This window comes from Anguilla anguilla, chromosome 11 (genome assembly GCF_013347855.1).
Source record: "Anguilla anguilla isolate fAngAng1 chromosome 11, fAngAng1.pri, whole genome shotgun sequence".
NCBI classification, from domain to species: Eukaryota; Metazoa; Chordata; class Actinopteri; order Anguilliformes; family Anguillidae; genus Anguilla; species Anguilla anguilla.
This window is the reverse complement of record NC_049211.1, coordinates 28253190-28276159: the sequence shown is the minus strand read 5'-3', so window position 1 is coordinate 28276159 and position 22970 is coordinate 28253190. Positions and strand designations below refer to the sequence as shown.

Sequence of the window (22970 nt, the reverse complement as noted above, 5' to 3'; positions counted from 1 at the left end):
TTCGTTCTTAGCGTGCCTTCGTCAGTCATCGTGCAGGGCGTCGCCGCGGTTCCAGACCCGGCGCGCGTCACACACTGACGACCGAGTTATCGCCTTCACCTCTCCCACGGAGAACAAAAGGAGGGGAGAAAGCATGAAAGGAATTCCTCGTGGGCTGGCCCAGTTCTGGCAAAGAAAAACAAACTGCGTCGGAGCCAGTTAAACGTCTAAAAATAAGTTTCTATTTCCACAACAAGGAAGTCGATGAGCTGGCAAAAGTGTTCTGTCATAGCTGTCATAGCAGTATTTGCCATCTGACAGGAATTCTTGTTCGACATCTTTTTTGCGTATTCACGTTCCTCCTTCGCTTAAAAGGAAAGCATTTGCGTCACTCATCCACAGTGATGGAACGTGTACATTATTTGGTTGTTTAGTTACTGACAATGTGTATCAAACATTGAGGTTGTCTTTCATTTTATCTGCAGGCAGTGCCACTGAAATCTTGAAGGAGTGGAATGTAACCGGTAAAAAGAAGGTACGTTTCTTGAAAGTTTAACGCCCAATTTTTTCATTCATTTTTCTTTAATGAAACTTCCAGTCCACTATGCTGTGAATGCTGTACATGTGCATCACTGCTTACGTAGCTAGCGATGTAGCGTATGCGTGGCAGATTCCGGCAGAAGACTAAACTTCTTTGCATTTCAAACCTTATGAACGTTTTCAGGATTTAAAAGCGGGTTCAAGAAACATGTTTCTTAAGGAATTCTTCAAGGAAAGTTGGAAACTGTTCAAATTCAGAACTGGAATCCCAGCCCGCTCTGAAGTGGTTGCATCTCCTGCATTACTTGCACCATGGTGCAGCATTTGAAAACAGGCTGGTGGCTCCAGTAGCATATGATATGAATAGATGGCTGTTCTTATGTTTCCCTGTCCTTGGGTGATCAGCCCAAGAAGAAGAAGAAACCCAAACCTCAGCCGGAAGTCCCGGCAGAGCCGGAGCAGGCCGAGCCGGACCCAGCCAAGGCCACGCCTCCCTCTGATGGCAAGGATGAGGTCAACGGTTTCCACGCCAACGGATCCGTGCTGGATGTGGATTCGCTGGACTCCCTGAGCGAGCAACTGGACTCTGCCTCCCTGGATGCTGCCGAGCTCGACTCGGAACCCGCCACGCCCGAGCTCTCCGACGCCACCTCAGGTATCCTAGGGGAACCGTGCCCAGAAACCCAAATCCAGCCCCCATTTCCACCCAGCTGTTTATTAAGGGACTTACTTTAAGCACGGGCAGGGTGGACTTCACCATGTGAACCATGGATGAGAGTTCAGCAGATACATGGATTCTAGTGCATTCTCCAGCAGACAAGCGCTGAATGGTTGTTACGTAACAGTTAATGGCTCGGTTGGTTGTTAATCGCCAGAACCTTTTGATTTATTGTGTGCTACGACAGTGAAACTGTAATCCCAGAGAACACTTTTATTGGCAGCATAGCGAATGGCGGTAATCGTATGACGCTGCCGTCCCGTAACCTTCCCGCCAGCGACCGTTTCATCCTCCTGCGGAGGGAAAAAAAACTAACATTTTCTGTTGACCTTCCCGACCAGGTGTGGAGGTGGACTCCAAACCCAGGCCCCAGAGCCAGGCCTCCCACTTCAGCCAGGGAGGGCGGAGCCAGCAGGGCCAACGCGGCGGCAAGCCCCGCCCCCGACTCGCCTCCGGCTCCCAGCCTGGCCCCGCCCACTCCTCGTTCCTCCCCGACGACGGCCAGCACGGGGCGGCCGGCAATAAGAAGATCGGTAAGGAGGCTTAGCCGGCTCGTTGAGCTGTGATTTTTAGCGTGCTCGTTTACTCTTAGTGTATGCCACACGGTTGCATTCCCTGGCATTCGTTTTGCCAGTCTGAGGACTGCAAGAGCTTTGCTGCTCCACTGGTTTTTCTGCTGGTGCGTAAGCTGGGGAACAATGGGGCAGGCGACAGTCTTGTAATCCGCTGTACGCCGCCTTCTTTATTAATTATGAAACCTCGATATTCAGATCCTACATTTCTCTGGAGGCACTAGTGTAATTGCTCAACATGTTTTCAGGTAATCGGAGGACAAAAGCTGTGCGTGCGAATACTTAGGCCGTTCCCAACTCCTTCTGGTAGAAACTTGGCATTTGGCAATTGATCATAAAAATCATTATTTCCCAGTTTTATTCATGTGAATCAGTATTTCATGATTATTTGTGAAAATCTGTATTTGTTGATTAATCAACATCCGGAAATTCAGTTCATAGTTTAGGTAAAGGAACATTCTGGAACCCAGGGAGCTTTATGGAGAATATAAGGTTTGTGTTGACTGAGGGAGGGTAGAGGGGGTTCCACAAACTCCCAAAAGAAAATTGAGGCATGAGAAACCTTTATAACCTTATTATTAAAAAAGGTTTTAGGTGTGTGGTTTTGTAATCTGTCAGATTTGTTTAACTTTGAATTTAAAAAATAAAATATATTATTCATGCATTTATTTTAAATGATGCCAGTGATTTATAACAGGGGTGTCAAACTCAGACCTTGAAGTGTCTGCAGATTCTCAGATTCTTGTGGTTTCTTTTCAATAAGCATCCGATTAAGACCTTGAGAATGACGTGTGTGGGTTCTTCATCCAATCAACAGCTGAAGTGACTCACTGTTGCTGAAATGCACAGAATATCAGCAGACACTATGGCTGTCCAGGATTGAATGTTGCCACCCTTTATCTAGAATGTTTTGGGATGTTTTTTGAGAATGCTCTCAGATAAATACTTTAAAAATAAAGATAAAATGGAAAAAAAATGAAAACTTCACTTGAGTATTTTAGTATTTTGTGTGCGGTATTTGGCATGCTGTATTTTCCAATGCGTTTGACTTCAGAGGTCTATATGAAGACACATTCTCGAACAAGAATGCAAACAAAGTATATCTTAAAAATAAATAAATAAAATCTGTAATGTTGATTTATGATTAGATATATCTGTATGTAGCAATGGAAATCAATATTGTCAATTTTTTTCCCCCTATAATTTGTGCCCCACACATGGTACAAATGACATGCGTGAAACCAGAAAGGATAGCATAACTTACAAGCAATAAACAATATGATCAGCAATTAAATAATAAAATGAATAATAAAACAAACGATAAAACAACTGAACAGAGTTAATTGCCACAGGTCGAGAGTGTATTGCCTTCAATGCAGACTGAATGTTGTTTGCAGATTGGCCTTTCACTCCCTAATCTCTCTCTCCCCCCTCCCCCCCAGCGCCGAACATCGACCGGTCGGTGAAGGACCTGCAGCGCTGCACGGCCTCGCTCTCGCGCTACCGGGTGGTGGTGAAGGACGAGATGGACTCTTCCATCAAGCGCATGAAGCAGACCTTCGCCGAGCTCCAGAGCTGGTGTGTGTCCGAGCTCCTCCGACCGCCCTGCCTGCCGACCCCTACCGCCCCACCCACTGACCCCGATCGCCCCACCCTATGACCCCAGTTCTCCCCAATCGCCCCACCCACTAACACCGATCGCCCTACCCTATGACCCCAGTTCTCCCCAATCGCCCCACTAACACCGATCGCCCCACCCTATGACCCCAGTTCTCCCCAATCGCCCCACCCACTAACACCGATCGCCCCACCCTATGACCCCAGTTCTCCCCAATCGCCCCGCCCACTGCCCCGGCTGACCCCGCTCTCCCCGACCCTGGTCTTCCAGCACCACAGGGTCAGCCGCGTCTGGCTGTTCCCTGATTAATTCACCAGCTGCTTTAATCGATCGACTGTTTTCACTTCATCGGTCAATTAAAGCCACTGATTACACTCGACTCATGTTGCCTGGTTACTTAGATCTGGGGAAAAACAGACAGTGGAGCCTGCAGATGTCCAGAAACGGGGTCGGGGGACTCTGATGGATGCTTCCCACGCGTCCCGTAGCAGGGATACAAAAATAGGCGTTCGATCAGTGATTTGAACCCGCGACCCTCGGGCGGAGAGTCCACTTCTCTCTGTCGCGCCGTAGCGGATGCATCAGCAGAATTTTCTCCACCTGCTATGCAAACCGTCTGGAGTATCTCTCTCCCAGTCACCATTTTGGCTCTCGGGGTCATCGGCAACATGCGACTTACACGTGCAGTACGATTGCAGTTTTGTCTGCTAAAGCTGTTCTACTTCAGTTAATTTGCGTAACCCGTGAATCACCAGGTGTGGGTGGGAGGGGGCGGCGGGAGGGCGGCATGTTCTGCTGATACCGTGCAGGTGACCAGACCCCAGAATAAACAGGGCCAACGCGACATGAACTTTGTGTGCCTGTAGTACGCCGCGTAAGTCTGTCTGCAGTCTGAACCCAGGGAAAAACAGCCGGCTGTGCGGCTGTGCGCGGCAGCTTCTGCCAGCCGGGTCAAAGGTCAACGGGCTTTCCGGAAGGATCCGCAAAAGTGTGGCTGGACTCGAGACAGGCTTCACCAATTAACACCAGGCCCCCTACTCCTGTAGACTTTCCCTCTTTTAGGCTCTCCTTTTTTTCCCCCTCTTTCTCTCCCTTTTTCTCTGTCTCTTACTTGCTCTCACTCTTTCTTTCTCTCTCTTTCAGTCTCCCTCTGAAAAATAGGGACTCTTCCTGGTTACTGCAAGCAAACAACATGTTTGGCCAAAACAAAGTGCAGGTTATATCTTATCTGTGTCGGGCAAACTGGGTTATCATTGCACGTACTGGAATTCATTTCCTCCGTGTGTGTTTGTGTGTCTCTCTCTCTTTCAGTCTAATGGACCGGGAGGTTGCCCTGTTGGCTGAAATGGACAAAGTCAAAGCGGAAGCCAGTAAGTCTCACCCCCCACCCCACCCCCGCCCCCACCCCCACATGGCACCATTGCCAAATGCTGACGCGGAGTTTAAAGAGAAATAAAATGTCATTTAGGTTAGTGGAGCACCGGGGTCACCTTTCCAGGTTCTGGTTTCAGGCTGCGAGGAGCCGCCCGGCCCAGCCGGAGGCCCGAATCCGTCCGCTGCTCCACCCTCCGCCGATAAGAAGGCTGCTCTTTTCATACCGGGCAGCATCGTTTTCATTTCCAACAGGAAAAAGAAGACCGGTAGGGAAACCTGAAGAACATTTTTTTTCTTCAGCTGTGCACACAGATGTAAGGGATAATGTTCTCGTTCTGTGGGACTGCAAGGGGGGACAGTTGATACCTAGAACAGCCAAATAAACTCCTTCCTTGCCCCCTCTGTACTGTAGTTACCTGTGCTCTACATTTTGATCTTTCAATTTTTTTAAAAATGGATTTAAACTGTTCAAAAAAATTGATAATTGATATTGGTGTTGCTAACATGCTGCATGTGGAATATGTTTACATAAGAATGGCAACTGAAGGAATCTGGAGCACTTCCAAATCTTATTTGTTATGTTTTCCACGAGTCGAGCAGTGTGAAGATGGGTTCTGTGTGTACACAACGTTACCCTTTACACAGGCAGTGTGTTTTTCGGATAATTGCTGTCCGTAAATCCGCACCAAAAGCAAACATTCCGACTTTCCAAACCACAGTCCTTTCAGACAGGCGTGCTGCGCAGTTTCCAGTCCCCTCTAGACCAAGAGGGCTTTTCTCTTTCTGGCTGGCGGCTGGAGTTTCCACAGGCGAAGAGCCCCAGCCTTCAGCTCCAGCTCACTTTGAAATGGCGGAGGAAAGGGTTTTCCAAAAACCAGCCGCTGTATGCGAAAATGGCCAGTTTTTGAGGCAGAAGTCGGAGGAGTTGTGCTTTGCGTCGAGTGTGCCGGGGGAACCAGGGGAGAGCAGAAAGTACAGTGTAGCAGTGGTCTGAGTCTCTCTGAGTCTGAGTCTCTGAGTCTGAGTCTCTGAGTCTGAGTCTCTGAGTCTGAGTCTCTGAGTCTGAGTCTCTGAGTCTGAGTCTCTGAGTCTGAGTCTCTCTGAGTCTGAGTCTCTCTGAGTCTGAGTCTCTGAGTCCAAATGAGCAACCATTGTGCGCTCCAAAAAAGGCACATGTTTGCTGGTGTCCCGGATGCATCCAAACGCGTGACTGTGCAAGAATGCGTATTTGTACAAGTAGGCCACCCTGTCCATTCTTTCCTCTCAGTGCTGGCCCTCTTCTGGGCTGTGTGTGAGAGCAGGCTCTGGAAAGACTGAATGCTGCTAGTCTCAGGTGTCAGGGCAGAGTGAATGGTGTCTTTGTGTGTGTGTGTGCGCCCACTAATCCCTCTTACAGCTTCTGAAACCACATTCCTAAACACTGACCACACCCCTCTTTTGCCCATCTCTGCCCTACTGTTCTCCCTTTCTATCTCTTCCCCCTCTCCTCATCCTCTGTCTCTCCTCTCCTCCCTTCTTTCTCTACCCAGAGAATATCTTTTTTGTCTCCTCCCCCTCTTGTTCATCCCCAAAAGATTTCAGCTGGTGCTGATATCTCCATAGCAACTGAAATGTGTGACGTCCTCCACAATATGGCTGTATATCAATGTAGATACTCCTGCTTGTCTGAACCCTCTGCTTTTCCCCGGATCTCTCTCCCTGTGGAGTTAAAATAAATAAAACCCATTCCGTTCTCTCTTTGCCTCGACCTTGGCAAGTTAACGCTTAGTCAAGTGCGTGTGTGTGCTCGTGTGCACGCATGCCTTTGGGCATGTGTGAGTGCACGTGCGTGTGTGTGTGTGTGTGTGTGCACATATGTTTGCGTGTGCATGTGTGTTCATGTGTGCGGGTCTTACTGGACCATTGCTGTGGCAGACATTATAACACACAGCCGTTAGCCCTGTACCCCAACCATGAGGTGATGAGTCTCCGCTCGTTCCCTAGTGGCCATCCTGGACGGCCGTCAGAAGAAGGCAGAGGAGCTTCGGCGGCTGACCGACCAATCCGCATCCATGTCCGAGGACCAGCTGAGCGAGCTCCGCGCAGACATCAAGGTGAGCGCGCCAGGCCCCGCCCACCCTTTCCGCATGCTCTGGAACCTTTCCGCCGCGGCCTCAAATACGGGCGGGGACGCGGATGTGTGTGCATCCGTGCGTGAGAGAGCAAGGGCAAGCCAACGCACACGCGTGCTCGCGTACGCAATTACCTGCGCTATTTTTGGGGACTTGCGTATTCGAAGGAATGCGAAAGCCACTCAGAATTCCAGACGCCGTGTAAACAGATTTTTTTTTGAAAACCCTGAAGTGAACACTCTGTTTCCACGGAGACCGGACAGTGAAAACAGGCTGGTCATGCGGAGGTTCATAGTCTAAAGCCGGGGGTGTCAAATCATGTTTCCAGGGCCCAGGGGGCTACGAGTGTCTCTGGCTTTTTCTGGTTTCCTTTCAATCAGCTGCCAGCTGCCCCCCCCCCCCCCCCCAAGGGCCCATCATGGTAGCAATGATTTACATAATGATATTTAATGTGGTGGACTGATACTCTTCTAGTTTCATAGTAAAATTTTGCATTTCTCAATGCCCCAGGCCTTTCTGAGTTGCACAATTTGGCTCATTTCCTGTGGGAATCTTAAGCGGGTTATGCAGGATTAGTACCGCCTTTGTCAAATGGAAGATATTTATATTTCTGCTTCATACAAGTGTTTAAATGTCAGGGAATATATGTGGGACTGCAAAACTTCTGATTTTGCTCCAAGACCATCTGTACCCTGTGAGATAAAAACACTGTCACACAAAGTCCTGGAAATTGGGGGAGAATGATTTAAATACCCATGTCTGAAAATGTTTAGAGAAGATATTTTCATGACCTTGAAAGGGGAAATGTGCTAACCATGAGCGCCTCTCTCCCTGTAGCACTTTGTGAGCGAGCAGCTAGCATTGATGCTAACACTGAGCGCCTCTCTTCCTGTAGCACTTTGTGAGCGAGCAGCTAGCATTGATGCTAACACTGAGCGCCTCTCTTCCTGTAGCACTTTGTGAGCGAGCGCAAATATGACGAGGACCTGGGGAGGGCCGTCAAGTTCACCTATGAGCTGGAGCCGCTGAAGAAGAGCGTCATGGGATTCGGACAAGGTAGGCTCCCCTCCATAGAGAGACGTGCATGCGTGTGCACACTCTATACACGCGTGCAGACAAGTCACTCGCTCCTCGAGAAAAACACACTGAAATAAATCGGGTATTAATGCTGCTTGGTGTGTCCCTTGGATGTGAGCAGTGTGACTCAGCTGATGTTGTGTATTTGTGGCATATTGTTAATTACAATTGTCAAGATTCATTGTTGGCGTAGTTACCGGTATTAATAATTTAGCAATATTTCACTTGCATTCTGTGGTTTGCGAGCGCTTTTGGCCTGGTCACTTTTGCCAATTTAACTCACGTGAATGTGCTTGCGTTATTTTGCACAGTTTTTTATATATTGCAATACAAAAGATTTTCTGGAAATGTATTTGAAATCATATTCCTTACCCATCCCTATACACACAGATTTAACCTTTACACTGCCATGATTGTTCAACTATAGAGTAAATATAAGTTCAACCATGTGACTGAAAAAAGGGGGGGGGGGGGGGGAATATGTTTTTTTTCTTCGTGCATTGCAAGTCATTTTTGTACACTGAATTAGAGCTATATTAAAGTACTTATGCTAAATAATGCTAGTGAATATAAATGAATGTATTTAACCTCTTTAACCTCTGTCTCTCTCTCAGTGTACCACCCTCAGACTGGCTACTCCAGCCGCTCCCGCTGCAGCTCCGCCGCCTCCTCCATCACTGGCCCCGGCGCCCTGGAGGCGTTGGCCCCGCCCCAGTCGCAAGCCCCGCCTCCAGCCCAGGCCCCGCCCCAGGCACCCCCCCAGGCCTCGGGATACGGCGGCCGCCCCGCCCAGCCACACAGACAGGTTAGCCCCCCGCCTCTCAGCGGCACAGGGCGCACGCAGCAGTGCCGCAGCCTGTCGTGCTTTGCATTGTAGAACAGAAAATTTAGCTACAGAAGCAGTATAGTTAGCGTGCGACCGCAGGGTACAGATTTAAATCCTAGGTGTGGCAATGATGTTGTACCTTTCAGAAAGGTACAACAGCACAATTCCTGAATTTCTAAAGTAAAATGTCCAACTATAGGAATGGATAGTGTGTTTGTTGAATTAAAAGAAAAAAAACAAAACCAGCATGAATCAAGTAGTTTGTTGCGCTTTCTCTTGTGGTCATGTCTCAGGGTTACCAGGGCAACCACCGTCATAACTATCACCCCGGAGGTCAACGGTATAACAGCGGCCCGCACCAAGATCGGAACCCCAACCGGACCTATCGTTACCAAGGCAACCGTGGGCAGGGGGCAGCCGCCGGCAATGCCTATCCATCCTCCCAGCCAAGCTCCACCTCCAGCTCCGCTTCTGTCACCGTCAACGGCTCTGCCCAGCCCAACCCGCTCCCGCCCCGTCAAGACCGCCCCGCTACCAACGGGCTGCCCCAGAGGACCCCCCGGACACACTGCCCCTGACACCTCGCCCCCCACTCTCAATGACCCGTCCACCACTCGCCCCCGCCCACCGACCCACCCACCCACCCACCTCCCAGCAATGAAGAATAGAACTGAAGTTTACATCTCATTTACTGAACTGTAGTGCCACCTATAGGTAGCCCACCCTGTATTCTAAAATTCCGAAACGATTCCAGTATCTTCTGCTCCCCGCCCGCAACCGCTGTCTCTTCGCTTGTTTTCTCCCTCACGTGAATCTCTCATCTTTGCTATCTCAAATCCGATCAGATTCCTGACAGCAGATTGCTGTGCTTTCCATATTCGGTCCTCTCTTTGGCCCCTGTTGGTAGACTGGGATTTACCTCTTCTTTTTCCTTTTTTTTTCACCTTTGGAGAAGAGTTGTCAAGTTTGTTTGTTTTTTTTGGTCTGTCGTGCTTGCAGGGCTGTTCAAGACTACACCTGCCCTTTATTTTTGAGTCTTAATTTGTATGCAGTTGACGTTAGGGCAACTTATAGGTATTTTTCCAATTTTTCTTTAATTAGATTATTTCAGTTATTAAATGGACCTTTTGTTCATTTCCACGTCTTAATTGCGGTCCACGGGCGAATTCTGTGTGGTTTTTGCGGTGAGGAAGTCTTCTGGAAAGTTTCCCCCGCTTTCTGTCTGCTTAAACGAGGATTGGGGTACCTGGGAGGTGCGCTGAATCCTCCCGTTTATTAGCGAAGGGAGGGGACTCACGGGCGTGGTTTTCACTAGAACTGTCGAAGGTCGGCTGCTATAGAGGACACTACATGGCCTGCTGTTGAAGCTATACCGTTTTCTCAGCGGAAGAATGTCTGACTGGCCAGAATCATCCCCACCATTGCACCAGTGTCTTGCTTTAATTTCAATACTGAATCCGCAGTTACTGTACGATTTTCGGGCGTTTTTTTATCATTTGCATATGATGACAAAACAACCTCAATTTTACCTTCTAAATATGTAGAACATGTGATGTAAGAACACAAAGCAGTAGGTCACGCAACAGGTTTGTCATTGCCCCCCCCCCCCCCCCTTTTTTTTCCCCCCACACTGAGCTGTCAACAATATCCATGCCCATGCCAAAAAAAAAAGAAGAAAAAAAAAAAGATTATGGTTATGAATGGTTTAAAGTTGGCCTTTGAATTCTCATTAGAAACTCTGCCAGACCGTAGCGCTAACCTTGGCTATTGATGCTGTATATACACATTTGTTTTAATAGAGGTGCTAAGGTAACGATCATGTTTCTTTTCTCGATCAAGCATGTGTTCAGTAACCGTCGAATAAAAACTGGAGATATACCTCATTTTAGACGTGATACACCCTCCTGGTAGCAAGTGTGTTACGGTTTCGCCGTTCTCGCGTTCTAGGACCATGGTGCAATGCATTTCTGGGTCGTTTTGAAGTGTTTTCCAATATGTAGGAAAGCAAACCAAAGGTTGCGCGGTGTCAGCAAGCAGCACGTTATATGAAGGGGGGATAACAACCCAAAGTAGTTTAATGAAGTTTAACTGTCCTTTTGTTCTGAATGCGTTTCAGTATGTTCAGTGCCTGATGAAGCCCCGACCGTCTTTGTAAGCGTAAAACATTGAAGTACACCGGTTTCATCACGAACTGTGGTAGCAAGATCCCGCAGTGTAGGCTTGCCTACAGGAAGACAGACATTTCTGTCGTTTCGTTACTGGTGAAGTTTTTCGGGTTTGAACGCCACCGGGAATCGCACGTCGGTAAGAGAAGTGTGCAGCACGAGGTGCGGATGCGCATGCCGGCTCGAGTTGTACGGTCGTGTTGCGTGGCGAAAGGTCCGGTGGGCAGGTGGTAACATTTTGTAACATTAGCTGTATACATTCTCAGGCAAATAGGCAGAGCATCTGCATCCTACCTTCAGTACTTTGTTACCTGGGAGACTACTTCCGGTCTGCACCGCTTGCACAGCCTTAGCAGCACTTTGGACACCTACATCCCACAACCACCTCCCTTCCCCACACAGGGTTTTTGAATGGCGTGGATGTCAGCCCGACTAGCAGCTCTGCCAAATTTCTGTTAGCCTTGCTTTGCAGTCGGCGTCGCTCACCCCTCACCCACTTTTTCAACGTGTAATTATCGCATTCCTCACTCTCTTCAGCCGGTACGCATTTCTGGGCCAGATTGAGTCTGGACTCCCTTCAGTACTGGAAATGTACTTTTGGGGTGGGGTTATTTTTGTTTTTGGGGCTCCGCACAGCCACTTCACACGTTCCTCCTTGGTCGCAAAGCCTCGCGGATAGGCTACTGGCCCTCGCCTTCGCTATTTTTTACTTTATTTTTTCTTTCATACAATGTAGTAATCTCCAAAGAAACTGTCCACTGATCAGTGCAGGTTGCTGCCTCTCTTTCTCCCTTTCTCTCCATTTTTGAAAATGCATTTTCGCTTCATATTTTTACTGAGCGGTAAAAACAGAAGGGAAAAAGACGCTTCCTACTTAATCCTATGCGCTTTATGATTTAATAATCGATTGAAATGATAGTATGCTTTCTTTGGAATGCCTTCTGTATGTACGTGCGGTATGTCGGTATGTATGCAACTACATATACGCGTGAGCGCCCGCACAAAGGGCTTTGGCTATGTATGTATGTGTGTGTTTTCTGTGTGCCCAAGGGGCTCCTCTGGGCAGAAAACTGCAGAATTTAGCGCTGTCCCGTTTCCTGTGTATGAACCTCTTCCGCCCTTTTCCTTCTCCTCTGAGACAACTGTAAACTAGTAAAGTGCCTTTTGTCATCTCTCATTTCTTCTATTATCTCTCATTCCACCAATTATGGACCAAAGACATTCACCCCCCCCCCCCTTTATGTTCCAGTATACAGAGCACTTGGACACCATCATCTTCACTGATTGGCACACTTCTTCTCCTTTACTATTAATAAAATTGTTAGCAAATACACCTGTGTCCTGGTTCTCCTGTTGGGAATGATGTAGTCGTTTTGACCCTCCGTGGTTTCGGTTTCACTGTGTCAGTAGTGGGGTGGGAGTCCTTGAAACGACCCGCTAAATCGGTGGTGGACAGTGCCCCAAAGCAAGGTCTGTAAAGAAATGGTTTGCTGAATTTGGTTGGGAAGAATTTGACTGGCCTGCACAGAGCTCTGACCTCTGCCCCATCAAACACCTTTGGGATGAATTAGAATGCTCACTAATGCTCTTGTGTCTGAATGGAAGTGAATTCCCACAGGAATTTTCCACAATCTAGTGGAAAGCCTTCCCAGAAGAATGGAGGCTGTTACAGCAGCAAAGTGGGTTCAACTCCATATTATGGGTGTGATGTTCAGGTGTCCACAGACTATTGGAAATGTAGTGCAAGTTAAGCAAATTTGTCGCTTCATATTATCAGTTATTGTTTCCCAATGTTCAGTGTTGACACTGAAAAACAATTATTTCCCACTAACATTTGAAATCAAATTTGTTGGCAATATGTCCTTTGGAAACAGCTAGTTTAAAAAATTAATTCAACAGTGTGTATTAATAAAAGTAATTCAAAACATGTACAAGCAAATAAACAAACCTGCTTCCCCGTCTTAAGTTGCCAAATTTGTAAATAACCACAAAAATGTCTAGCCTTCGGGACAGACAACTGAATAAGCAGCATGGACAAGATTGAGCACTCCAATGTAAAGTATACTCTTTACCACAAAAGGCTTTGATGTTTAGAGTAAGAGTTTTTCACACCTGTGCTGTAAATAACCAGTACAAAAAGGACATGAATTCACATAAAAGCAATTTAATGAGTATTTCCTAAAATACAGAGTTTAAAGGTGAACTGAGAGGAACGATATCCTGAACGTCTGGGGGCTAACGGGCTGTGGCCGCGTTCCCTTTCAGCCCTGCAGGCCACACCGACAGGGCGGCGTTACCATGCCGACTTGAGATTCTGCATGTCATCGCTATCGATCACAAGGGGGCCGGTCTAATGGAAGCCGCCGAAAAGAAAAAAAACGCCTCTTCGACTGAACTCGAAGCTGCCGGTTGAATCTGGTGTCGTGCACTCGGTCGATATCAACACCCTTCAGGACTTTGGGAAATGTGTTTTGTACTGTACAGGCATACAGCCGACTGGTCAAATGGCTGTTTGCCTAAAACCAGGATAGCTAGTCACTGAGCCGGTTTGTGTCCCAGTATGGTGGGTATGATGCAGCAGCTGCTGGAAGCACCTCCGGTGCTGATCATTGAATTCCTTTGACCAGTTTGAGTAAAAAAAACAAAATCTATTTACTGCAATTTTGCTAATTGTGTAGATAGCCAGAATCTTTTCTTATATTAAGTTACAAGTCAATATCTGCACTTCGTTTTCTATTCCATAAGCTCGGCTGCAAAGGGTTCCTGAGGCCATCTGCCTGAGGGCGCATTTGACCACGAGCACACCCGCTGACTCAACAGAACCTCAAACAAAAAGCTAAAGATGTATGAATTTCTGAGGTGTGTTCAAGCATCCAATGGTTGAAAGGGGGTGTAGGGGGTGTGGGGGGGGACAGTCAGGAACAACAGCACAAAAAAGTTCAGGGTCAGTTTTAAGACGTGTTGAGAGTGAAGAAGGAATGTGGTCATTCCTGGATCGCGTGTAGAGGCTGAAGTTCATCCAAGATGGCCGTGCGGCATCGGAAAGGAAAGTCCCTCCCGCTCGCTCCCTGCCACTGAAGTCCGGATCCTCGGGTCGCCGCGGTGACCCATGTGAGGCGGCCCCGCTCCACTGCCGTGTCTGGGCCCTGGCTGAGCGTCGGCCCGCAATCCCGCGCCGCCCCACGGTTCGGCTCCTCCTTCCTGCCCCGCCCCTCACTGCTGGCTCATCTTGGCGGCCTCAGCTTTGATGAGGGCGATCAGCTCCTGGTTGATGAGGAAGACGAAGCGGAGGCCTGCAATCTGGGTGGGGGAAGAGAGGAGGTGCCGTTGAACACAGATTACCTACAAACTAGAATGTATCTAACACCGTATCGAGACTAGGGGATTTTCAAGACTAGGCTTGATACAGGGTTAGATACTAGTCTGTAGGTAATCAGAGGACTAATTTAGTCAGGAAAATGGCGAGCATTGTTGGGCTGAATGACCTGTTCTCCTCATTATGTTATGTTAACACCTTCCCAAGGGCCATCAGTGTGCTAGCCCCACCCACTCTCGCTCCATTCAGGTTTACCAGCTGTGCCCGCTCACCTGCCTAATGTTTACACATGCACCTCACGTTGCTAGCTCTGCCCACTCACCCACCCTAGCTCTACCAGCCCCTGTCCACTCACCCTCACTCCCTCCAGTTAGCCCGACCCCCGACTCCCCTCGAGCTTACGAGCCCCGCCCCTTCTCACCTCCACCACCGAGTTGTTGTTGAGTTTCCACTTGTTCCCCGACAGCACCGGTCTCCCGTCGATGTAGATGGGCCTGCGGCCCTCGTTGGCGATGAAGAAGTCCCCGTTGTTCTTCAGCTTGATGATCCCTGCGGGGATAGAGACGGCGACGAAAACATCAGTCATCGCCTCCGCCCATTCAGCACAGCCCAGAGCGCAGCTCGACGGCCTGCGCCAACCCGTCTACGCAACGCATCACGGCGCCCATTTTCACAGGAAATAATAAAACTGTTAAAACCGAGAACACGCCCGGCCAATTACCAGCCCAACAAATCTTGGAGATCAAATTCAAATGGGAATCGAGGGGCTGGAAGCCAGATACTGATTAAACAAACCTTTTCCCAGTAATGTACGAATCCCATGCATTTCTGCAGGGTACCTGCGGTCACTAAATGCCTTTTGTTTTTCTTCCCGTCGGCTTCAGTTCTGCTTCTCGTCAGAACGAACGACAATACACAGAGGAGAGAGTCCCTGTTTAAACACATAAATGAGAAACTGCTAATCACGGAAGCCTCGGGAGAGAGCGACCGATTCGCCGCGCTCCTCTCCTTTTATTGTCCCAATTAGGAGCGCGCGGGGGGCCGCGCACGCGCCTGTGAAGCACGCGTCTGTGAAGGCTGGCGGGCTGCCGCAGAGCGCTGCGCGTGCATTTCTTTGTGTAGGATGAGTTCAGCGGGAGCCGGCGTATGAGAGTGGAGGGAGCGGGCCAGGGTACAGAAAAGCTGGTGTACGTGTGTGTGTGTGTGTGAGGGGGGGGAAGTCAAGGTAAATGAGAGCTGGTGTGTGTGTGCGTGTGTGTCTGCGTATGTGCATATGTGTGTGTGTGTGAGAAAGAGGGGTAGAAGCCAAGATACATGAGAGCTGGTGCGTGTGTGCGTGTGTGTGGTGTGTGTGTGTGTGTGTACACACACGAGTGCGTGAGAGATGGGCAGGAGCCAGGGTACACTGGAGAGGCGCAGAGCCCAGGGCACCTTGTTTCCTGGAGATCTTCCAAGCGGGCCCCTCCAGAGACAGGTCCACGTCTATCTGCTTGTCCTTGGTGGCCCGGCCCAATGTGATCTGCAGGCAGGGGGGGGAATTAGATCCCAAATCAACACCTGGGTCCTGTTTTTCAGCCTCCGCACTCAAAATCACACAATAATAATAATAATGTAGACTCCATCTTCTGGAAATCATCCTCTCCCCAAATGACACGAACAAACACTACAGTCATGACAGCGACAGAAATACAGTGTGGACATACAGCCTGTACATTCAGCTGTACAGGAGTGTTCTGGCTTATTTTGTATAGAATTATGCAGGAAAAACACTGACGCACGTGGAAGAGAGGGTGGGAAAAGAAAGCGCTCACCTCTCTGGACCTCATGAGGTAGCGCACCATCCGCCCGCGTAACGCCGCCAGAGTCTGGTTGTCAAAGTCTGGGGAGTTCATTCCTGACACCGGGCAAGGGAGAAAGACACACGGAGGGGTTTCATCTGCTGCTCCTTCTACTCACACGGCAGATGAGTTAGGTAATCCTACAGATGAGCAGCTAAAATAGGACAAGCTGGCATCTGTGCACGCGTGTACACATGGTGTGTGCCTTGTGTGTTTATATAATGCGCGTGTTTAGACATATAGTGTGAACGTGTGTAAATATTATGCCTGTGTGTATGTATGTATACACAGTGGGTGCCTGCGAATGAGCCTGTATTGTGCGTGTACCGGTCTCTGTGCTCACCTGTGATGCTGTCCACCAGAACCTGCCAGCGTGGAAGCTCCTGTTCCAGCTGTCTGATCTCTCTCTTCTGGTGCCGGTCAGCGATCATCAGCTCTGCAGGGACAAACAGAACACACGTCTCCATCACACACATACCACGAGGTCCTCACAAACACGATACACGTCTCCATCACACACATACCACAAGGTCCTCACAAACCCAATACACATCCCCAACACACATACCACCGAGGTCCTCACAAACCCAATACACATCCCTAACACACATACCACGAGGTCCTCACAAACACGATACATATCTCCAACACACACATACCACCACGGTCCTTACAAACACGATACACGTCTCCAACACACACACACCACCAAGGTCCTCACAAGCCCAATACACATCCCTAACACACATACCACCTAGGTCCTCACAAACACGATATACGTCTCCAACACACACAAACCACCCTGGTCCTCACAAACCCGATACACGTCTCCAACACACAAATACCACCAAGGTCCTCACAAACCCAATACACATCCCTAACACACACATACCACCAAGGTCCTCACAAACCCAATACACATCCCTAACACACATACCACCACGGTCCTCACAAACACGATACACGTCTCCAACACACACAAACCACCGAGGTCCTCACAAACACGATACACGTCTCCAACACACACATACCACCGAGGTCCTCACAAACAGGACACAGGTCTCCAACACACACAAACCACCGAGGTCCTCACAAACAGGACACATCTCCAACACACACAAACCACCGCGGTCCTCACAAACACGTTACACGTCTCCAACACACACAAACCACCATGGTCCTCACAAACAGGGGACATACGTCTCCAACACTCATACCACTGTGGTCTTCACAAATAGGAGACATCTCACAAACAAGATACACATCTTCAACACACACACACTGCCATGGTCCTCGCAAACAGGATATACGTACATCTTGAACACCTAGGCTACACATACCACCATGATTCACACACACAGGATGCATATTTCCCATGCTTACACCCATCGCCATCCTCACAAACAGGACACACACCTCCAGCACATACACATACTAGCGTGCGGTACTTAAAGGGACACGCCCAAACCTCAAACGCCGGTCGATCCAGAATCCTCACCAACCCTTACGCACTGTGCTGTAATTGCTTATGCCGAAGCAGCGTTCTCACTCGAACGGACACACTTACCGTGCTCCAGCACCTCGTCCCTGCTTTCCCTGTGGGGGGAAAACAAAACAGGACAGGCCGGGGTCAGGCTGCGGGTCGTACGGCAGGGAGAGGCGAGCGCACGTGTGCGGTCGGCCGTCGGCGCCCACTCACTTGAGCTTGGCCTCGTCCACCAGCTGCTCCGCGTCCGAGAAATTGAGCACCTGGTCTCCTTTAGGGAGGGGCTGAACTGCGGGGGCGAGACGGGCAGGGAAAGGGTTAACCCAGGAGGACCAGCAGGGGGAGACGGTGCTAAAATAAAAATCTGGAACTGAGCTCAGGCCCCAGAGGAGAGCTGCAGGGGGGACACACTCACCGCTCTGGTCATCCAGCAGGTAGTACTGTTTGAGCAGCTGCCAGTGCACCAGGAGGCTCTTGGGAGTGCGGGAGGGGTAGAACACGCCCGGGTGCTTGTTCAGCAGGTCCTGGAACACCTCCAGCTTGGGTTGGCTCGACTGAGATGCAGCAGCACATGAAAGACGAGTCCGGGTGTCAGCGCGTGCCGAAGGAACCGAACCATAACCAAGGCTAGCTCTTGTCCACGCGGGACACATTCAAAATCATTCATTGTACCCTTTGTCTACGATAATTGGAAAATGGATAACGGTAACTGAACAGATGATAGCTGGGTTGACTGTGGAGCACCCTAGTTTGTCACGTACGCACAGTCTATTTGCTCGTTCTGTGACTCTACTGTTTGCGTTTGTGTCCAGGCTGGGAAGCCAAAACACAACCTGCATAAACAGACTCAACATTTAAATTTGGCATAAGGAATATGCTGTAAATTTTCAAGGATTCTGGTTTATGGACGCATTGTTTTTGGGGGTGTTATTAGTGTTCTTCCATCCATCCCAGCAAGTAGTGTGTCCGAGCCGTTCGCACGGTCACTCACTGAGCCGATCTTGGCCAGCAGGGCCTCCTCAGCCTGGCTGAAGAGGGCTTTGCACTGGATGGCGGCGATGGCTTCTGGGTGGAGCTGTCGCATGGCCTGCCACGCTAACCTGTGCAGGCGCGCACACACACACACACACACACACACACACACACACACAGGCAAGAGAGCAGCATTAGGAAGGCTAAGAGCTAGCCTGCAGGTCTGCAGGAGGAGAAAGATAACAGCTAACCTTCATGCTTATGGGGAAAAAGTTAACAGCTAACCCACACACACACATAGGGAGATCACCATTACAGCTCAAGACAGAGGGGAGTAGCAGATTTATTCATTTCAGAGCTGATCAGTGCTCCACAGAGATTTAAAATTAGTTACTGAGCACAATAAAATGTGCTTACATCACTGAAAATCCACCAAGCAAATAAGATTTACTAAATCACTTTGCATGTGTCGACTGTGAAATCTTGAGTGCAAACTCCCCCCCAAAAAAAAAGAAAAAAAGATTTGACGTGGTGAAGCATCACCCTGAGCACTGAACCATGCAAACTGACACACCCACAGAACTCTTTCATCTGTGGAGCTGTGAAAAACAGGAAGAGCCTGAGAGAAAAGGGTCAGAGGGCGGGGCTTACTTTGAGATGACCGGGTCGTACAGCAGGGCGTACCACCGCTCCTGGATCTCCCGTAAGGTGAACCGGCAGCTGAACTTCACCCCGAGGTGGACTGCGGTCAGGTCTGTGGTCTGAACAGTGAGAGGCACCCCGGGTCAGGACTGGATTTCAGTTCAGCTCAGGACCCTGATTCATACATAATCTGAGAGGGAGCACTGATCTAGGATCAGGGTTCCTCCTGTCCATATCATAACCTTACAAACAATGAGCTAAAAGGCTAAAGTGATCCTGGATCAGGGCTCGTACTCGTACAGCTCCAGAACAGGAGTGCTGACCTAGAACTACATTTCCCCTATCGCTATGCTAACCTTACCCATAATGACCTAAATTGCTGTTCCATAGCCATACTGCTAAACCTTTCTTCAGCACGTACAATTTACAGGTTACTCCATTGATGTATTCAAAAATCCTTTAACCCGAGCTCTACTCGATAGTGAACATTTACAAGCAGCTGCGCGAGATACACAAAGTAAGAGATATTCAAAGTTACAATTACATAAGCGCCGCAGTCAAAGTGCATGTCTCAAGACTGACAAGATAAAGGGAGAGAAGGGTTTTTTAATTAAACTAAGTCCTCAGAAAAGCTGAGATTGTAGATGTGTACAGAAGACAGTGAGTGAATATGGCTTCCTGGCTGACTGGGGAAGGCTCTTTGACCACAAGGGGATGAGGGGAAAAAAAAAAGAGGCAGGACCGCGTGCAGCGGCTGCCATGAGTTGGCGGACTGCGCGGTAAAGCGGCACCGCTGACCTGCAGCACGGCGTTGATGAGCAGCAGGTCGTCCACGGGCTTCCACCGGCCCAGGTCCTTGGTGATCTGCAGCGGCTGCCGGCTCTTCTTCACCCGCTTGGTGATGGGCAGCGGCGTCACCACGGCGGCCATAGGGGGCGCCGGCAGCATGCTGGACTTGGACACCTGGAGCAACGGGACGAGAGCAGAGCGTTCAGCCCCACGTCTGCCTAAAAACTGAGTGTATCCGGCACCGCGTGAAGCCTGGACTTGAACACCCCAAGAGTCTCTGCCTCTATGACATGACTTGGCAAGCCGTTCCACACATTATCTCTGTGTTCCTGATACCAGTGTGGAATTTACCCTCAACTCATTTCCACCATTGCCCCCCTGTTCCTCAGTATGAGACGTTCTTTTGTGCTTTGTGGTTTTAATCACTTTCACAAATTTAACAACCTCCATCAAATGGGCCTCCTTTTGATAAGTGAAAAGTTTTTTCCTTGTAACTTTTACATTTCATGCAAGGCAATAATTTATTTGCCATTTTCTATACCTTATCCAATAGCTTCTACATTTTTCTTGTAGTGTGGTACCCAAAACTATACAAAATGCTTTAAATATGGTATGATAAAGTCACTCTACAACATCTATATATCCTCTATTTATGCACAGTACTTTTTTTGCTACAAATCCCAGCATCCCACAGGAATGTCTCTGTGGTGGTATTGTTTTTCTCCTGCTCTCTTGCTCTACGCCTCCCTGTCGCTCTCTCTCTCATCCCAGGGGGTACCTTCTTCTTTTCAGCCGAGGAGGTCTCGCTCCCGGAGAAGCGGGCGGGCTCCATCACGGGCGGGCCTTTGACCCGGCTGGACGACTTCACCAGGCTGCTCTCCACCAGCTCGTCATCAAACTTCTTCCGCTTGATGGATCTGAGGGACGGAGAGCGAGAGCCCGTTTGGTGCTGCAGACGGATGGCACTCGGCCCACTTCTGTGTCTGTCACGGGGGGCTGAAACCCCGCCCCTGGAGGGCTGCAGCGTCAGCTGGTGCGTTTCAGCGCTCATTGATCGTAAATGACCAGTCATTAATCGGCGTCAGAGTTCGGGCGCCCGGCTTCCAAGGCCTAAGTTGGCTATTGATGGAACGTTATTTGCAAAAACCAAAAAAAAATGCAGATGCCATGGCTCTCCAGAACTGGCATTGAACCTGGAGACACTACAGCCCTCCAGGACTGGAGTTAAACCTGGAGACACTGCAGCCCTCCAGGACAGGAGTTAAACCTGCAGACACTGCAGCCCTCCGGGACAGGAGCTAAACCTGACATGCTGCACCCCCCTCAGGACTGGAAATTGTGAGCAGTATTGATGACATATTGTAACAATAATGATACATAAACTTTAACACAACATAGACACGACAAGCCTATTCTCTCTTCAATTATCTATTCAGAAGAGGTTAATGATAGTGTCTGCAACATTTACTGTGTAATTAACATTCCATGTTGAATAGTACAAGTGCTGAATGCTGACCTTTACCCTTGCTGGATTCACTAATAATGCTAGTATTAGTGCAAGTTTAGACACTGCCTTTAAAGGAAAAGAGCAATTGTTTGTTCCGAATGTGAGTATTGCCTAAGGATGCAATGTGTGAAAATACGAAGACAGACCTAGAGGAGCTCCTGCGTTTAGGGACCACCCCACTGAATGCTTGCGTTGCGGTCCTTTTGACGTCTTTGCCACCTGCCGACTCCTCGTCCTCCGAACGACTCAGTACAGTGGCGCTCCCTGCTGTTGCCCCGGCCACCATCGGATCCGCAACCCCTCCTAGCATCTCTACAGCCACAAAACAACAAACCGTGATCGCTTTAACAAAAGTACTGTCAGTAGGTCAATACGTGTATTTACTGCTTTAGTTAGCATTGTCCAGATGTCAGACACACTGTGTTTCTGCGCATTCTTGCATTACTTTCAGCGGGCTATGAAAAGGCAAGCAAATACGCACATAACTACCGTCCTACAATTTTGCTATTAAATTAAACTTGCTAGTAAGTGAAGTTGTGAATCCGAAAACACTACAATATCTCAAATAATCATACCCTTATCCATGGCCTCGTGCGAGATCCACCGCTTCTAAATGGGCGAACAGGTCATTTATTCAGGACTTTTCCAGTGATCAGCTCTGTATAATAAAAATCGAAATGAAACAGAACACTGGTGCTCATTGTAGCTAGCTAACTAGCAAAGTTCCATGACTGCGGTTATATCAAGATACATTCATTTACACGCCTTTTTACTTGTTACGTTAAGCTAGCTAATTAGAAAAGCGAAAGGCGCTGAATTAGCTGGCTAACAAGACAAGTAGCTAGCTTTGTTGGCAATAACTTGCTCATAACTTAGCTACGGCGATAGTCTAGTTTGGTTATCGGTGAGCTAGGTAGTCATTCATACAAAGATTAAACAATAAAGATAGGCTAGCTTACTATCCCTTTGATTTGAAAAAGGCTTCATTTGTGACTGATCTAAATGTTATCTTAGGTAGATTAGCTAGCTAACGTAAACCCACACAGCGTTACGGCCCACGTAGCTAGTACGAGCTAGCTAGCTAATACCACCTTGCATTACGCCCCTTTATGAACCTATAACAACCAATTCACTGTTTTGTAAGCAGCTTTTCGGGTCTCTTGCAAAAGATACCTTTAAATATTTGACCTCGGGATATTGTCTGTATTGTTGATAGCACAATTTTGACAATAGTTCCGCCGCCACTACAAACAATCCATCGCCCCCATCTCAACTTCCGGAAACCCGCGGAAATTACGTAATCTCAAGCTCCATAACATATCACGTGACAGCATTGAATGAAGCTTTATTTTGGACCACCACAGAATAGCATTTTACCACTATATTGAAAGCTTTTCCTGCGTTATTTCCCCGTCTGTATAAAGAATAAATAAATGAACG

The 22970-nt window shown here is 48.7% G+C and overlaps 2 protein-coding genes across 6 annotated transcripts in view; one reads left to right on the top strand and one right to left on the bottom strand.

Annotated features, from left to right (window-relative positions):
• Positions 1-12311, top strand: part of spats2 (spermatogenesis associated serine rich 2) — a 29523-nt gene extending 17212 nt beyond the window's left edge. For all 3 annotated transcript variants that reach the window (XM_035382776.1, XM_035382777.1, XM_035382778.1), the window contains 9 exons: positions 465-514; positions 925-1174; positions 1579-1770; positions 3252-3387; positions 4739-4797; positions 6785-6894; positions 7866-7968; positions 8604-8794; positions 9109-12311. In XM_035382776.1, coding sequence (XP_035238667.1) covers positions 465-514; positions 925-1174; positions 1579-1770; positions 3252-3387; positions 4739-4797; positions 6785-6894; positions 7866-7968; positions 8604-8794; positions 9109-9393 — 1376 coding nt within the window. In that variant the 3' untranslated portion in view covers positions 9394-12311. The remainder of the gene's footprint in view (positions 1-464; positions 515-924; positions 1175-1578; positions 1771-3251; positions 3388-4738; positions 4798-6784; positions 6895-7865; positions 7969-8603; positions 8795-9108) is intronic.
• An 813-nt stretch (positions 12312-13124) lies between these two features.
• mcrs1 (microspherule protein 1) lies at positions 13125-22861 on the bottom strand. 3 transcript variants are annotated; one of them, XM_035382779.1, is made up of 15 exons: positions 22704-22861; positions 22106-22188; positions 21677-21842; positions 20802-20940; positions 20033-20197; positions 19244-19353; positions 18612-18720; positions 18036-18174; positions 17834-17909; positions 17702-17730; positions 16478-16570; positions 16108-16190; positions 15728-15815; positions 14718-14845; positions 13125-14280 (listed from the first exon to the last, which is right to left on the bottom strand). In XM_035382779.1, the coding sequence occupies exons 2-15, from the start codon at positions 22113-22115 to the stop codon at positions 14194-14196; spliced, it is 1422 nt and encodes a 473-aa protein (XP_035238670.1). In that variant the 5' UTR covers positions 22116-22188; positions 22704-22861; the 3' UTR covers positions 13125-14193. The 3 variants fall into 3 exon arrangements, with proteins under 3 accessions (XP_035238670.1, XP_035238671.1, XP_035238672.1); XM_035382780.1 differs by having other exon boundaries at positions 22106-22139; positions 22704-22830; XM_035382781.1 differs by lacking the exon at positions 22106-22188 and having other exon boundaries at positions 22704-22830.
• Positions 22862-22970: the final 109 nt, after the last annotated feature.